This window comes from Mustela erminea, chromosome 6 (assembly GCF_009829155.1).
Source record: "Mustela erminea isolate mMusErm1 chromosome 6, mMusErm1.Pri, whole genome shotgun sequence".
In the NCBI taxonomy this organism is placed as follows: Eukaryota; Metazoa; Chordata; class Mammalia; order Carnivora; family Mustelidae; genus Mustela; species Mustela erminea.
The window spans coordinates 26,072,968-26,090,644 of record NC_045619.1 but is presented as its reverse complement, the minus strand read 5'-3'; the positions used below and the strand labels follow the sequence as shown (position 1 = coordinate 26,090,644).

The 17,677-nt window shown below is 50.3% G+C and overlaps 1 protein-coding gene across 1 annotated transcript in view; it reads left to right on the top strand.

Annotated features, from left to right (window-relative positions):
* The first annotated feature begins 9,979 nt into the window (after window positions 1–9,979).
* PLXNC1 (plexin C1) overlaps window positions 9,980–17,677 on the top strand; it is a 143,045-nt gene continuing 135,347 nt past the window's right edge. Inside the window, exon 1 of the mRNA XM_032346762.1 lies at window positions 9,980–11,129. Coding sequence (XP_032202653.1) covers window positions 10,065–11,129 — 1,065 coding nt within the window. The 5' untranslated portion in view covers window positions 9,980–10,064. The remainder of the gene's footprint in view (window positions 11,130–17,677) is intronic.

The window sequence follows — 17,677 nt, the reverse complement described above, 5'->3', positions numbered from 1 at the left end:
CAAAAGCACATTTTTTAAAAAGTGGCTGGTCACCGCTGACCCAGTCATTACCAGATATTCTGGAAAGAGCTGCCTTTTTTCATGATTTGGATGGAGATTCTATATCAATTCGGGCCAAAACAGTTACAGTTGAGGATGTAATTTGGGGAGTGTCTTATGAAAATCAGGTGGCATTGTTTTGAAGAATGTTCATTTCATTGCTCTGTTCTAGGGCTGACTGTAATTTCATGCTGCATATGCAAGCCTGCAGGCAGGCACCTTAATTACTGCAGATGCCACAGTGAAAGAGGAGGCCTAATCAAACCTTTATTAATCGGTGACATACTTCCACTTTTGGAGAACAGATGCTAAGAAAGAAAGGAAGCTGGAAACCATAGTACCCAACAACTCCCCTCAGGTACTGATGAACCAGTCTTCATTTTTTCAAGTACCTTTTATATCCACTAGGGGGAACCGTAGTGCACATCAAAAGCTGGCTCAGTGTGTAAGGAATGAATGATATCCCCGAGAAAACTTGCTTGTCTGTTGATGGGTGCCTCCTCGACAGGGTTCAGAGATCTGGCATGTTGTCATATTTTTCCAACAGATGAGAAAATATCATTCAAGGTATGTTCAAGAAAATCAATTGTTTACATTCTTACTGGCTTTAGAGGGGATCCACTAACCATCTTAGATGAAAGTTTTTCTTGGAAGCAGACATTTCTAAAGGAGGGTTTTTATTTGTTAGAATCTTTGCTTATCAAAAAATAGAAAATGTTGAATCTGTGCCCTTTCAGTTTGAAAGAGCTTAATTTTAAATACCTGTTAGACACTAGTGTGATCTTAATGCTCAGTGGAATTCTTAAAGTATTATTGGCACTCAGTTGATAATTATTATAATTATTATAAGCTTGTCTAACATAATTACAGTATAAGACTCTTCCCTTTTCAACACAAAACCATTTTCAAAGTTTGAAAGGTGCTGTAAATTAACAAATAATCAAATGCAATGCTCAAAGTCAGTGGGTTTTTCCCTCCATTTTGTCAATAACGTTTTTGTGGGATATTGCTTTTCTCCTTCTGTCTTCACTGTCTTTAACAGAGATAATCAATTCACAAATTGATACATACATATTGTGCATTTGCCGGGTGAAGTCATTGTATCTGGAGCTGTGGGTACCCCCGAAGAATGACCCCCGTCCCTAAGGACTTTAGTCTTTAGAGCACAATTCAACCGATGTTTCTTGAATATTGAGTCTATATGGGGCCCAGTAAGCCGCAGAGAGATAGAACAGTCAGTCTAGTTCACCGCCACATCCCCAGCTCTCAGCATGCGTTTAGTGCATGCTAGGTTCTCAGAAAGTATCTGTTAAAGAAATGAGAAGGTAAATGAACAAAAAATTTGAAGCCTGCAAGAAATCATGAAGAGAAACTGCCTGAGACACCGTCCCCTGACCTCAAGGAATCTACAATCGAGTAAAAGATAGATACACAATTAATGTACGGTGTGTAACGGAAGTTGTAAGATGTAAAGGCTATCATAGACTGGCAAATAAGGTGCTATTCAAGGTCAGAGGAGGGAATTTGTAACCAACTGGAGGAATCAGTTCGGTTAAACAAATTCAACAGGCAAGTTTGAGTACGGTACTAGAAAGGAGCCTGACAAGCAAGAGATACTCATTATCATTCTGGAATAAATGAATGAACATTTACTATATACCAGGTCCTGTGCTCATTCCCAGAGGCACCAAGATGAATGAGAACTTGATTTCTCTTTTAATTTAATCTTTTAAGAAGCTCATAGTCCAGTAGAGAGCTTCTAGTATATTTTCAAGAAAGACTGCCAGGAGAAAGTGGCTTTTAAACTAAACCTTGATGAATGATCTGGAGTTTGCAAGGTGGAAAAGAGGGGAAGGATATGTTGGGTAAAACGTATAAGCATATGCAAGAGCATGGAGGCATGGTAGGGCTTGGCTGGTTCACAGAATATCCCATTGCTAAGAATGAAAGACAGTACCCAGTATATCCCTAGCTCTTACCATAAAGCCCTGTAAATGGGAGTCCTTTAGTAACTACTTGTTGTTTTTGATAATAGTGATGGTAAGAGCCAAAAGATGACCAGACGTCCTAAGTGTTGGTCAAACCCAAGGAATATGCTTAGGACTAGGCATGTGCCCTAGAAACTCTAGTTAAAATTCCTTCCTAAGGATAGGATTTGAAATGGGTGTTGTGGGCTACCTTGGGTCTCTCCCCTCCTCTATTCATAGGCTGAAGTCCTAACCCCCCAGTATCTCAAAATGTGACTGTATATGGAGATGGGGTCTTTGCAGAAGTAAAATGAATTTGGTCAGGGTGGGTCCCAATCCCATTGGACTGATGCCTGTAGAAGAAGAGTTTTGGACATAGTTGTGTACAGAGGGAAGACCATATGTGTAGGCACGGGGATAAGAAAGGCTATCTATGAGCCAAGGAGAGAGGCCTCCGAGGAAACAATCGGGCTGACACCTTGGTCTCAGACTTGGAGGTCTCAGAACTGGGAGAAAATAGATTCTCTTTGTAACAGCCACGCCATGGGTGGTGTTTGGTTTTGGCAGTCCTAGAAAACTCCTACAATGGGCTAACATAGCCCTGGAGCCCCCTGGTATCTAATAACGGTAATGATAATAATGATGTTATTATTTATTGAGCATTTCCTATGTTCCAGACATTATATGAAATTGTACATATTATCTCATTTAACGTTCTTGGAAACTTCATGAGGTAGAAGTTCAGAGAGCCCAAGTCTGCATCGTCATGGAGCAATGGCTCTAGGTCTGGAACCTAGGCCTGACTAGGGCCACAGCTAGCCTACATAGTCTTTATACATAGAAAAATCATCTCTTCGTTTGGACATGCCCAACCCCATGCCAGAGAGCAGGGTGTGGTGAGCAGAAGGGGCGGGCTGCATTTCAGTCCTAGCCGGTGGGCTTCCTGGGATCCTGCAGCCACAAGGGGGGGGGGGGTCCTTTATCTAGCCTGATTCTGCTAATTGGGCTCAGAACAGCTGTCTTTAGTCCTCACTCAGCAAAAAAACCAACTTGCTGGGATCACACACCTCCCCTGTCCCCGACATCTCTCCCCCACCCCCAATCAAAGAGACTGACAAGTGCATCTTTGATTATTTTGACTATGAATGTAAGTGTGCCTTTTTGGACAATTAAAGCTCCGGAATGTTCCAAAGTGCAGCTTTCATGGTGGTGGGGGAAAGGCCTCTGACAGTGTAAATATTTAATCACCATTAAGAATGCTCAATAAATGAGGGGAGTTGGGTTTCAGATTGGCTGGTTCAGATGATTAAAGCACAAAAATCATAGCAGGGTAAAAAAATAAAGTACCCTCAAAAAAAGTACCGTCTTTAGAACTCAAGATGATTTCTATTTCTACTCCACAGAGAGCTGTGTGGGTCACCTGTCCTTGAGCCATGAGGGAGCCAAGAATAACCAATTTATCTTTAAAGGTTAGTGGGGGGTGGATGGGCCAAGGTCTGAAGATGAGGAAATTTGGCAATCTCTTAATAATCCTGTGTCGGTAATCATGAATAAAAATGGAATTTCTCAACTGAATTGAAGGGACGGCTGAAGCTCACTCTTAAGGAGAAATGTCTAAAAAGGAAAAAGCAGTATGTTCAGTTTTGTGTCTTATTTGAAAATATACTTCAAACGTTCAGCAGTGTTTTAGAGATCATAACTACCCCTGTCTCCACGTCACCTTCTGAACCCTTAGCTCCCAGTAGTTCCTGGTTTACTTTTAAGGGAAAGCTTTCAGTTTTATGATTTAGCTGGAAAAAAAATATAATCCTACCCAGTCGAGTTTCCATTTCTCTGTATCACCAGGGTGAACGGAGCGTAGGAAAGTCTGTACCAACAGAAGAAAAGTAGAGCTTTTCTTTTGCCAGGTTTGGGGAGAACCAAACACTTGGAAAGTCTAGGAGTTCCAGTGTGCCTGATGGTCTCTCATGCTTTCCACGGATGGACAAACAGAACATCTGGGTTTAGACATGACACTAAGTCACTTCTCTATCCATGTTTGGAGGGAGGTGGCTGTAGGGTTCTGACAGGAAGCAGGGGATGCATGCAAACGGATACATTAACGAAGGGCCCATGACAGACGTGTGCGAAAGGGCAGGGCTGGTGACGGAGGAAGGGACTGGCTGCCACAGGCCTGAGGCTGAGGCAGTCGCTGTAAGCCAGAGAAGGCTCTGGGAGAAGGCTGCTCACAGGATCTGTGGTCTTCAAAGGGCACAGCCACATCGCATAAACAGGGTAGCAGGGAAGGAGCTGGGAGAAGAACTATCTGGAAGTTGCCCCTAGCCATCCACCTCTGGATCTCTTGCTGGCACCTTCCACCGGCTGAATCCAACTGGAAGCCAAGAGGCAAGGGAGATGTCCATACATGTCAAGCCCCTGGGCATGAAGCGGGATGGGGGACAGTGGGGAAATGGGTTGTGGAGAGAAATGGAGGATATCCAGCACCGATGGGAAGAACACAGAAATGGGAAGAATTAGAAAGCGTGCAGAAGGCGGGCTGAAAGCTTGGTCTTCCGTGGGATCTGCAGGCTGCCAGGGTCCGGGAGAAGCTCTTTGGACCTCCATGCTCCCCGTGCCTTCCTCATATGGGGGGACGGGTGCAGATGTCCTTACCACGGGACCAAACGCTGAGCTTCCTGACAGACGTTCATGCTCAAAGCTGATGCCAGTTGCTTCTGGCCCACCTTGGTAGAAGTATTTTCCAGGCAGTGGCAAGAACACAAGAATCAGAAGGGGTACCATTTGGGGGGCGGGGGGGAACGGCGAGCCACTGGCCTCTCACCGCCAGGTCCAGAAACTTCATTGTCAGCTCAGAGCTTCTCCCCCTGTCAAGATCTCAAGGAAATGGAAGTATGAGTGACTGTGAAGTTATCTGTGTGTTTATCTTATCTTCTGCTATTCATTTCAAGAGTTTGAGTTATTATTAATATGACGGCCTGTTTCTGGCAGCTCTTCTCTTTGAATGGGTTTGTGCCAAGCTGCCAGTTATCAAAGGATTCGGAGCCTAGGATTATGGTGGCAGGGAGCCTCGGAACCGGGGTGGCAGAACAGAGACACAGGAAAACACACCGTGTTAAAGGGATCCGGATCCGCATTTTGTGTCTAGTCCTTGATGCCCTCTTGGCTCCATATTTTGAAAGAACAGCAAGAAAAATATAAGCAGGGGCAGACTTGAGTCTTGTGAAACTCAGACAAAGGCTTGTGACCAAGAAACTACTCAGCAAGTGACAGAGATTCCCCAAATTGGAAGAAATAATTAACCATTGATTTTGTGTACTTCATGCAGGGTGAACCCCCAGCTGGTCTGGGAAAACACTGATGATTTACCGTATTTTTCTCTCAACCGGCAAGGGTCTCAGACTTTTAACCACTGATGGTTTGGGGGAATGTTTTGGAGAAAGGGTTCAAAAGAAACTTCTTGACACTGAGTGTATTACCTGAGAAGAGCGGCACTAGGGGTCCAGATGATGTCCTAGAACCAGCCTCTTATAAACAACCAACAGTTGACATCCCCTCTCTAGAAAACAACTCATGGGTCCCAAAAGCTGACCGAAGGCTCTTATCTAGCTTAAGGGAAGTCTTTGGACCTTGAGTCAAGAATTGTTTCTTTTTGTACCTCCAAACCATTCTCCCATCTACAATTGTGACTCTGCTGCTGAACGACCATGAGCTATGAAGCCGGGACAGAAGAAAGAGGATGGAAGTAATGCTTGGGGTAAATCGTATCCTCCCTATGGAAGGAACAGCCCTTGGCCTTCATTGCTTCGACCAAAGGCAATGGGGTGGTATCCCCAAGCATAAGAACGCTCAACAATCATCTGGGGCCATGTTGGGCGGGCAAGAAGACGAAGCATTGTGTTCCTTTAGCCACATCTTAACTGCGCTGCGTTTGACTGACTTTTCATGTTGATTGAATTGCATTCAACTCGTCTCTCAGCATCAATTCAAACTTATTAAATGGCTCTCCATCTTATCTGCTTTCAACCATCTACTCATCAGCAGACTAGAAAGGAGGCTGGCTCATGTCTTTTGTCCTGTCAGTCACCAAAAGGGGCCAGGAGCTTTGATAAGGACCTGGATGCGGAAGACCATGTAGACTTGAGCAGAGCTGTGGGGAAGGAAGCAGCCTGTCTGAAGTCCTAGCAGGATAGCACTGGTATGATCGGACCCACCGGGGTACCCAAGTGCTGCTGGAGGGGTTGTAACTCCTTGAACAAGGCAGAGAATTTGTTGGCCACCAGAACTGGTATCTTCGGTGCTTTCGATCTCTGTCAGCCTAGTCATCCTACAGATCACTGTCAGATTTTTTTTTTCTTTAAAGTCAGAAAGAAAACTGAGAACACCAATGATAGCTGTCTTGTGACTGTGACCAGTTGTCTGCTGAACAGTTTTTCATGTCCTGAGCCTCAGCAGGAAACCATTGAATCTATAAAGTCCGGTCCGGCAGAAATGAGTCTGATTGTGGATGGTCTGGTTAACCCAGATTGTCGGAGCTGCCTGGGGGAGCTGACTTTCTCATTATGAAGACTTTCCCATCTAGTGAATGCTACAAATAAAACGGCTCCGAATCAGTCTGAACTGCCTGTTTCCGTGGTAGCGGGCCTCTGTCTGGAGGATAAATTTGCACCGTCTTCTTTTTCTTTGGGTTTCAGCCAGTGGTGTGACAAGGAGTTCCAAATGTGCAGCGAGTGACACCCACCAGTATGGGCTCCATCAGTGGGAGAGGGACGCCGTGTCACCGGTGGGACTCGCACCCCCCCGGGTTGGGTGCCAGGGTCCAGGGGGGAAGCGAGCTGAGCCAGACAGAATCCACATGCCCACTGATCTCTGTTGTTTGTATTTCCCACGCTTTTCAAGTGTGAGATTATGTCCTCCAGGTGGAGCTTTAGTACACAGGAAAATTGGAAAGGGGCAAACATGTTTGTACAAAATGGGGTAGACTCAGCAAAGAATATATTTACATGCTCCCTAGTCTCCTGCTTTTCTTATGCCAAAAAGTAGGCACAGCTCCTGACTCCCTTCCCCATAGGCGCCTGCAGACAATTCAAGGATGGAAGAAAAGGAGGCATGCTTCCAGGAGTGGGGTTTGTCGTACCGGATTCTAGAATGGTGAGAAACTGTAGCCATCAGAGCCATTTATGCTCCTTGCTGCTAGTATTTTTCAGATGTTTCTTTCTCAGAACGAGGCGGCAACGAATTGAGTGGTGATCAAAATGCCAACCATAGAGTATGTTTAATCCAAATAGCTCCCAAGATGGTCTCCTCCTGATTGTCGCAGCTCTGCAGGACTTAAGAGAAATTACGTGGTTACCAGTGAAGTAAAACTATCTCCAGAATGGAATTGGACTGTTGCTTCTCAGCACAGCGACAGCCATGCCGCGGCGGGTTCGTGGCAGCAGTGATGATCGCTGTTTTCCTCATCATTCACAGGGAAAAGTGTCACCGTGTCCACAACGGGAATCCGCTTCTATGCTGGGAGGGCTTCGGTGAGTTTCTGCAGGTGTTTCTTGGGTACTACTTTTCCCGTTTCCAGCAGAGCAAAAAAGTGATTAAAACATTTCAGGTAGGCAGAGAATGGGGGAGTGGGGCCTGATTATCTTGCAGCAGAGAGCATATCTGATGTGCATTATGGACAGTCTCCCGACTAACGTCAGTCTGGGGTCCCAGGCTTTCTCCCTCACTCATCTCCCTCCCCAGTACCCCGGCTGCCACTGCCACACAGCTCAGGGCAAAGTATTTCCTGTCCACTGGCAGGCAGAGATAATGTCATCCAATTGCAGACAAGGAAATTATTGAATGGGACGATGACCACTGTGAATGCAGAATACGAGAGCCACTGCTGGGATGGCGGGATCCTTTAACTGCATGGCAAGGGCAGAAACTTCTGTTTCTCTTCTGCTTCCTGCCTCAGCCCACCCTCCGTCCCTCCCGCCTCCCCAGGCTCCTTCTCCTGCCTCATCCATCAGCACGGGGGAGAACTTGAAGCGCTATTTTAGAAGCTGGAAACCTGCGGCAGCTGCTCCTTCAAGAGGGTTCAGCATCTGGAGGAAGCCCATTCACCCCATTCCCCCCACCAAAATAGAGTCCATCTAGAGTTGGGGAGCCAGGAAGGGAAGGAAAAAAGATGATGTATCCTGTTACTCTCCCTGGGCCCTGTGGCCTAGAAGCAGCCGGGGAAGGGACAGAGATCTTTTTGCAAAGATGCGTCAGGGTCCTGGGGAGCCCCTTATTACACCCCCCGCCCCGGGGTCACCTGCCAGACTTGAAGTGTGCTGTTGGTGCCATCAGCTGCCTCAGGAAGCTGGGAGGCATTTGTGCTTCCTCTGAGAGATCATGAACCTAGCCCCACATGTGCAATGATTCAGAAATTCACTGTGCTCCAGAAATTCTTGGTGGCTTTGGGGGCACCCCTAGGTGGGTTGGTGAGACCTCAGAGGGCCTGAAGAAAAGAAGTGGGAAAGGATGAGGCAGAGAGAGAGAGAGAGCCTCTAGGGAATAAAGGGTACCTGGCTCTAAAATTAGAAGGCTGGGCTGGGGAGGGCAGGTTGGAGCATTTCACTTGGGGAACTTTGCAGGCCCACTTGCTGAAAATGATCTCGCAGCCTTATTGGATTGGCCACAGGTGGCACCTGGCTAGAGCGAGATGTGTAAGCGGCCCTGAAGCTAGACAGGAATTCGAAACTCACCTTTACTGTTAACCAGCCGTAGGGCCCAGGAGAGTTCCATAACCTCAACCATGATCATTCTCACTAGTAAGTGGGGATGATGATAACAACAGTCACTAATTAAAAGGGTTATTAGGGTATTAAATGAGTCTTAATCCATGGGGTAAATTTCGAACAGTAGCCGGCACGTAGTAAGTGCTCAATAAATGTTAGCCAGGAACATTAAGGCTAGATGGTGAGTAGAACTTTCTAAGTGCCAGGTCTGGGAGCCTGGGACTCCGTTGCCAAGGGAGATCGGAGAACCTTTTCAAATATGGGAGCTCTGGCCCTGGGGATTGTCCAGAACCAGAGTCTCGGCGCCTGCCTTTCCCCCACCTCGCTCCTCTGACCCGGGGAAACCCAACCCCTGTGGCAGGGACGCCTCCGTCCCCTGAGCCTCCGGCTCGTGCACGTCTCCCGCGCGCCTCCCCAGGGCCTCCCTCCCGCCGCTCCACACCTGTCAGCCGCCCTGCAGCCTCCCTGTGGCCTGAGCCCTGGGCCTCAGCTGCAAACCCTCGGCGCCCTGGGTCCTCGCTCCCCGGTGCCTGGCGCATCCCCCGGCTGCTCTCATAAACAAAACCCGAGCGTTGGAGCAGCCCCGCGGGCGGACGCGCGCGGGAGCCCGCTCGGCATACTGCTAGCGCGCCCCGGGAGCCCCGGGAGAGCCAAGGGGCGATGGTGGCGGCCGCGGCGGCAACAGCAGGCGGCTCAGCTTTGTTATGAATAGATGAAAGAGGCCACCTACACAGTAACCCAAATTACGAGACCTTCCTCCTCCCTATCTCACCGAATCAAGAGGGGAGGGGAGATGGGCGTGGAGGGAGGGAGGGCGGGCGGGCAGGAGGCGGAGGGCGGAGGAGGAAGAGGATGAGGAAGGGGGCCAGTTGCATCCCACTTTCACAATGGGAAAGTGAAACGCACAAGCGCACCCAACCTCTCCAGCCCTCCCCGCCTGCCTCGCTCCCCTCCGCCCGTCCCCTCCCTTACCCTCCGCGCCTCCCCGCGAGCGCCAGCGCTGCACAGAGGAACTCTCCGGAGAAGCAGGGCGAGGAGGAAGCCGCTCCGGAGCGCGCAGGGCTTGCCGCCGCCGCCGCCGCAGCCGCAGCCGCCACAGCCGCCGCGCAGGCTGCCGGAGCGGCCCCGCCGCGTGCCGCCCTCCCTGCTCTCCTTCCCGGGCGAGCCGCGGGGATGGGGCGGCCGCGGGAGCCCGAGCGCGCGCAGGAGCCGCCGCCGCCGCCGCCCGCGTCTCCGTCGCCGCGCGCCTGAGCCGCCGTCGCCGCCGCGCGCCCTGCCCGGGGGCGGTCCCCCCAGCCCCATGGAGGTCTCCCGGAGGAAGGCACCGCCGCGCCCCCCGCGCCCAGCCGCGCCGCTGCCCCTGCTCGCTTATCTGCTGGCGCTGGCGGCGCCGAGCCGGGGCGCGGACGAACCCGTGTGGCGGTCGGAGCAAGCCATCGGAGCCATCGCGGCGAGCCGGGAGGACGGCGTGTTCGTGGCGAGCGGCAGCTGCCTGGACCAGCTGGACTACAGCCTGGAGCACAGGCTCTCGCGCCTGTACCGGGACCAAGCGGGCAACTGCACGGAGCCCGTCTCGCTGGCGCCCCCCGCGCGGCCCCGGCCGGGGAGCAGCTTCAGCAAGCTGCTGCTGCCCTACAGCGAGGGGGCGGGCGACCTCCAGGGGCTGCTGCTCACCGGCTGGACCTTCGACCGGGGCGCCTGCGAGGTGCGGCTGCTGGGCAACCTGAGCCACGGCTCCCTGCGCAACGGCACCGAGGTGGTGTCGTGTCACCCGCAGGGCTCGACGGCCGGCGTGGTGTACCGCGCGGGGGACCAGAACCGCTGGTACCTGGCGGTGGCCGCCACCTACGTGCTGCCGGAGCCTGAGACGGCTAGCCGCTGCAACCCGGCGGCGTCCGACCGCGACACCGCCATCGCCCTCAAGGACACGGAGGGACGCAGCCTGGCCACGGAGGAGCTGGGCCGCCTCAAGCTGCGCGGGGGCGCGGGCAGCCTGCACTTCGTGGACGCCTTTCTCTGGAACGGCAGCGTCTACTTCCCCTACTACCCCTACAACTACACGAGCGGCGCCGCCACCGGCTGGCCCAGCATGGTGCGCATCGCGCAGAGCGCCAAGGTGCTGCAGTTCCAGGGCCAGGCGGCCCTCGACTGCGGCCACGGCCACCCCGACGGCCGGCGCCTGCTCCTCTCCTCCAGCCTGGTGGAGGCCCTGGGCGTCTGGGCGGGCGTGTTCAGCGCGGCCACCGGGGAGGGCCAGGAGAGGCGCTCCCCCGCCACCACCGCACTCTGCCTCTTCAGGATGAGTGAGATCCAGGAGCGCGCCAAGAGCTGCCCCTGGGACTTCCAGACGGCCGAGCAGAACTGCGTAAGTCCTGCCTCCGGGGCGCCGCGGGGAGTGTTGGTGTTGGGGGGCCGCCGCCGAGGCCGAGCGGGAGGGAGACCCGGTTGCCATTCACCAAGTCCCGGGTTCCCACAGCTCGGTGGCTGCCGAAGAGCCGTTCTCTTACTGTCTCCGAGACCTCGGGCTGCCCTAAAGCACAGCCGGAGTTCCCCAAAGGGAGTGGAAAAGGGAGGTGGAGAGGGTAGGAGTTTGGCTGAAAACTCTAGTGACTGCACCCCAGTGCCGTCCTTTTCTGTCCAAACGACGCTTGTTTGGGGCTGAGCCTCCGCAGGCAGCCTACCCCCCCGCTTCCCTAATCGCTTCCCCGGGTGCATGGGCTTAGCAGGCGTGTGGGTTTGACCCTTCTCTACACGGTTACCAAACACGGCGCCCTGGGCAGAGAAGGCGGTTGAACCTAAAGGGCGCGCTGCCACACCCCAGCCTTTGCGCCCCCCCCCCAAACCAGCAACACCCGTGATGTGGTCAGAAGAGTTGCTAGCCTGCTCAGCATGGGTCAGTGCTAGCCTAGAAGAGGGGCTCCCGCTTGGGGGAACAGAACCCTCGGCGTGACCCGGTGTGAGGGGGCGGGGCTGCGGCTGTGCTGTGAGTGCGCTGTGGTCTCCGGGGGGAGAGGCAGGGGAGGCTGAGGTCTCTTTGTGGATAAAAGCTTCAGCCTGGAGGGGAGAGTGAGATAAGAGGTTGGGATGCCGCACAGTTTATAGGCTGCATGTTACCGGACTCGACTGTGGGGCTCAGGGACACCACCCTTGTGTTGTGCCCACCCAGCCAGAGCCCAGGTTCCCGCCCCCGGGTTCTCAGGGCAGCCACAGCTTGACTCTTGAGATTGGCAGCTCTTTGACTGGAAAATAAAGCGGCGGTTCAAGAGGGTCCAGTTGATGGGGATTAGGGAGCCATTGTGCACTTCTCAGAGGCCGTTTTCCTTCCAAGGCTGCTGGCACGTCGACTCCACATATGGCCCCTGAGAGGGGAGCCTGCTGAGAGCCTCCTTTATAACTGGACAGAAATCAAAGAGCAGAAATTAACGGCTACAGGTGTTGCCATTGTTTTGGGGTAAAATGCGTCAGAGAGGAAGGGGAGACATCTCCACTTGGAAAACGTGTTGTAGTGATACATTGTTGTGCACAGGGGAGCCTGGGCTCTAGGTATGGTAATATGTGTACAGAAAGACCCTCCCAGCCCCACCCACCCCTTTCTCTGCCAAGCACATCTTACCAAATACTCGCCCTGTTCTCCAAGGAGGGAAAAAGAAAAAACAAAACGGAGGTCCTTTCGAAGGTTCCTTAGATGGTCATTTGCTTCTCCCTCCTTGCCTGTCAGTTGTGTGCTGGGACCCGCGGGTAATGCCTTCATTTAGTTACTGGTATAATTTTTTAAAGCATAGGTTATAACTAGTGCTCCCTAAATGTCTTCGTCTTGCCATACACATATACTGTTTCATATGTTTTTATTAGATGTTTAGCATCTGAGAGTTCAAGTGGGGCAGAAATCGTTGCCTTCTACTTCTCCATAGAAAGACTGGAACGCACCTCCAAATGTTACTTAGTGCCAAGCTTTAGGCATCCTTGGTCTCTGGAGTTAATGACAAGACAGCTCAGAGGCCCACAGCGGGTAGTAACAGTAGAGGTCCAGGCTCTGTCATCTGACAGCTGTGTGGATGTGTGGAACCAAAACAATTCTCTTGACTGCCTCTCTGTACCCGTTGGGTCCTGGAAGACTTCGCTCCCTTCCAAACCCAGCAGGCATCCCGAGTGCACTCCGAATCCACGTTTTGGCTGGATCAGGTGTTCCTACTTGCTCTGGGATGAGGAGGGGAAGGGAGGGGGGCAGTCGGAGAGCTGTTTATCCCTCTTCACGGGAGCTTCTGGAGAGAGCTTTCCCTTGGAAATCAAGCCAGGTATAAATACACGCTGCCAAAAATCTGGAACCGGAAAAATAAATAATTAAAAGGGGTCCCTCCGCAGCCTTTCTTGCTGCTGTTATTTATCAAGAATTCCCAGTGTGCTGAGAGCTGTGGATTCTGAAAGACAGGGTCCCTACCCCCTGAGCTTGTCATCCAAGTTAAATAATATACTCTGGTTCAAACAATAGCATGTCATGGCTGCACAGGTGGGAGCTTGGAGTTTTGCTTTTTTTTTTTTTTTTTCCTAATTTAAGTAAATTCCTTGCTGCTACTATGCATTAAAGAGCCTTAATGGAAGTAAATTTCAAGAGGGGTTTGAATGGGGGGGGGAGGTGGTAGGTTTGATGAAAAAGCTGACAATTTTTCGAACCTATTAAACAGGCAGATAAGATACTTAATTCAACAGCTATTTGCTTGGCGCCTGGTGTGTAAACAATGCCGTGTGCTGGGTGCTCCTGGATTTGCCACTGAAAGGACAATAGCAGGTTGCAGCCCTATTTAATGGGGTCACAGGATCAGTGTGCCCCCAACTGTCACTCAGAACGATGATGTCATTTGATTGCATTTGTTCTGCATTTTATTTTCTGGTTTTGAATGCATTTTGGAAAAGGCAGACTGAATTACAGGTGCCTAAAACCAGAGACTGACTTGAAACACTCTAGAGGGAGCCTCAATAGACTCCAACAGCGATTCCTTCAGAGCAGACCCAGGGATTTTAACAGTAACCCAGAGGCAGTGAGGCACAAGCGGCTGGGTTGGCTGGCCTTCTCCTTTCCTACTAGGTGGCTCTCTCTTCTTTTCCATCTTCAACCAGCCATGGGTAGCAAAGTGACAGGAGTGACTGGGCTGTGTTTTCTCCTTTCTTGGTTCTCCTATGTCAGTGGCTTCCGCTGAGGATTAATTTACGAGGTGCTTGTGCAATGAGTGTGTACCCAGCTGTTCACACACTGGGTCTTTAACTTTTCTGCCTTGCCACCAACTTTGAATCACTTTCACAACTAGAGCAGGTTACCTTCAGCTTATATCCACGTCAAGGGAGCTGATTTCCACAGCCCCTTTCTCTGATGACCCTAATAAGTATTGGTACAGCACTTCCCCATATATTATTTTTCTCAGCCCCTGATCAAGTCTAAAGTTGATTCTATGAGGAACAGCCCCATCTACCTGATGAGGAAACTGAAGAGAAGTGACTTGCTCAAGATAACAAAATAAGTGCCTGAGCCTTCTGGCTTAAACTCAGATCTTGAAAGTCTACCTCTGTATTCTTCCCCACCACTCTAGTGTTTTTCAAACTTTCTCTTGAAAGAGGCAGCCACCAACCTCCCGTACAATGTGGGGTTGAAGCTGATCGGTGCCCTTTAAAGTGTTTTAAAATTTCATGTGATTCCCACGCTCCCCCCCCCCAGCTCATTCTGTTAAATTACATGCAAGTTCATGAACTTCCTTCCCCTCTGAACTCCTGCTACTCTTGCCACACCAACGCACCCAGAGAAAAGTGGACACACGTTTCCAAGTCTGGCTGTTCCCACAGTGGCGTGGTCACCATGGTTGGGTCCTGGGGTTGCTTGTGGTCTACACATGGTGTCCACCTGCTCCATAGACACTAAGGGTGGTGTGTTTTTCATAACCGTCGGCTAATAGGGTGGATGCTTGTAGTTCATTCTTAGCTCTTATGGGGAAACACAAGCCCTTCCACACTCCCGTAAGTCCAAAGCCTGATAGAATTTAACCGTCATGTGGACAACCACAAAGACACTCACGTGCTCTCCAGCAGACAGTCACCCAAGATCCTGCTAGTGGTGGTGTGCAGAAGTAATGTCCCAGGATCTCTCCGCAGTGCAGACTTATGCATTGCCTCTTGACCTCAAAATCCACAGTCTTCCTGTGATGTTTATTCCTCCTTTAGTTTCTATTATGATCCTGTCTAGCCATTTCACAATCTGAAAACTAGCTGGTGAATTCTCCCCCTCTACACACATCTGAAACACAAGGGTAGATCTAGAAGAAAAAAAACAAAAAACAACAACAAAAAAAACCCCCAAAAAACAAAGCAAAAAAAACCCCTAAAAAAACCCAATACCGACTTATAGGGGAAAAGCAATATAGCTACTATCTACTAGGTTGTTCTAATAGCCAGGCTTTGGGCTAAGCACTTGACATGCCTTATTTTCGGTTGATTCTCACAGTCCTCCTCTGGGGCAAGGACTGAAGTTGCTACTGTGATTTTATAGGTGAGAGAATTGAGGCTGGAGAGCTTTGGTTAGATTCCACAGCTGTGAAATGGCAGAACATTTAGAACCAGCAGGGGTGGGAGGGCTGACTTGTGGACCTGAGCTTGTAAACCACCGCCGCAGGCCGCCCAGGATGTGAATGTTGGGTTCTGGTGTCAGTCTTAACTTGTTTGGAGCAAGTCAGGCCCTCCTGACTGCTCTGATAAGATCAGCTGTTTGCGGACAGTAGATGTGAAAAAATGGAGCATCCATGGCTCCAAGAACGGCATTTCTCTTTTTGCAGATTGTACAACCAAGAAAGTTCAGACTCTAAGAGGGCCGTAGCTCCTCTTCTGTCAACTTTTGGACTGTTTTGACATTCTTTATATTAAGGCTCACAAACAACCTCAAGAAGACCAACAAGGCCTCAAGGGGCTTCTCCTGGTCTTTGTTCTTGGACACAACCCAGCTCAGGTCCTGAATTGAGAGAGCTCAGCCTGTTAAGTCTGGGTTATGGCACCTCTTGTCTCTCTGTTAGCATCCACAATTAAAACGTGAGCCCCACAAGGTTCAGGAATTGGTAGCATTTTGTTTCCTGTTGAACGCAGAGTACTTAGCCTAGTACCTAGTGTGTAGTTAGGACTTGAGAAATATTTGTGGAATGAGCCAATGCAAGGTCTTAGAGGATCCTGTTGGAAATGTTTCCTTGCTTAGGAGCAACACTTTCTTGAGTCTGTCCACCTCAAACTGCTTGAACCATTGGCTTTTTTTTTTTATGTCTGATGTGTTAGGACCTCTTTCTTCCTGAATCCCAGGCAATCTGGCATTCCTCCGCCCCTCTAGGCCTTCCCAGAAATCCCCATTGATTGGAAGAGTCAGACTTCTGGTTTTACCAATCTGCGAGTTAACTTTGACCATGGAAACCCAGCATGGTTGGAATTCCTATGATATAATTTCATAGCATGTGTGGTTGTGCTTTTCCGTGATGGGAGGAAAGGGCCTGATGCCGCAGGGCAGTGGTTCTCAAAGCGCAGTCGCTGGACCAAACGCATCAGATCAGCATTGCCTGGGAACTTGTTAGAAATGCACATTCTCGGGCCCCCCATCAGATTTACTAAATCAGAAACTGAGTGGGTAGGTAGCATTTTCATTTTTTCTGGGTAAATACCCAGTATTTCAGTGCAATTACTGGAGCCTACGGCAATTCTGTTTTTAACTTTTTGAGGAACCACCATACTGTTTCCCAGAGTGGCTGCACGAGTCTGCATTCCCACCAACAGTACAGAAAGGTTCCTTTTTCTCCCCATCCTCACCAACACCTGTCGTTTCTTGTGTTGATTTTAGCCATTCCGACAGGTGTGAGGTACTAGCTCTTCGTGGTTTTGATTTGCATTTCCCTGATGGTGAGTGATGTGGAGCATCTTTTCATGTGTCTCTTGTACCCCTGATCCTCTTCTAACTGCTCAAAGCAAATGTCTAGAAAACCTTCTAAACTTTTTCCATTTTTGAGCTTGTATTCTGAGTCTCAAGAACCTAGAGGTCACAGTTTAATTAGCCTCTCCACTCTTGTATACAGCAGTCTATTTGCAATTCATTTCAGGATTTGGGGGGAGGATTTCCAGAGTTTTCCGCTCTCCTGTACATCAGAACCAGCTCCACACCTTGAAATTCTCTGAGCATCTACTCTTTAGAGCGTCAGGGCTCATACGAATCTCTGCGTTAGGCGCAGTTGGTTACGCGACACAAGCATCTACTTGAGCAAGCTCAGATCAGGGGGCGGAGGGCTTAGTGGAAAGAACTAGACGGAATTCCATGGAAACCTGGGAATAGGAGCAGGACTGTGTAGGGGTTTCAGGCACAAACTCTGGAGCCAGGTCAACTGGGACCAAAGGCGCCATGTGTAAGTTGTGGGACCTTGAGCAAATTACTTACCCTTTCTGTGCCCCAGTTTCCTCATCTATAAATCGGCATCCTGTTTGCTTCATAGGACTATTGTCTGGACTAAGAAGTTAATATGTCTTGGATAAACCCCACATGACCCCTAGGAAATGCTGTGTATGTATTTACTGTCCTCACCATCAGGATTATTGATAGTAACAGGATGTGGCTTCCTCGATATGGAGTTGAAAGGAGGTTCTGGACCCAAGGCAGCTCAAAGCTCAGCAGCAGGAAGTAACAGTTGCTCATTCTAAGGTTCCACTGTCAACATGACTTAGCCTGGCTACTTCCCTCTCTCCTGCCCCCAGTGCCCTCTTCTTCCTCAAACATCTGCCTCTCCAGCCCTCCACATGAATGCTGCAGCCTGCTGTGATACCCACTCTACGTTTCAACAGCATTTAACCTTCTGCTCTGGCTCCCCACTGGCAACAACAATCTGTATTGTTTACTCAGATTTCCAGGAA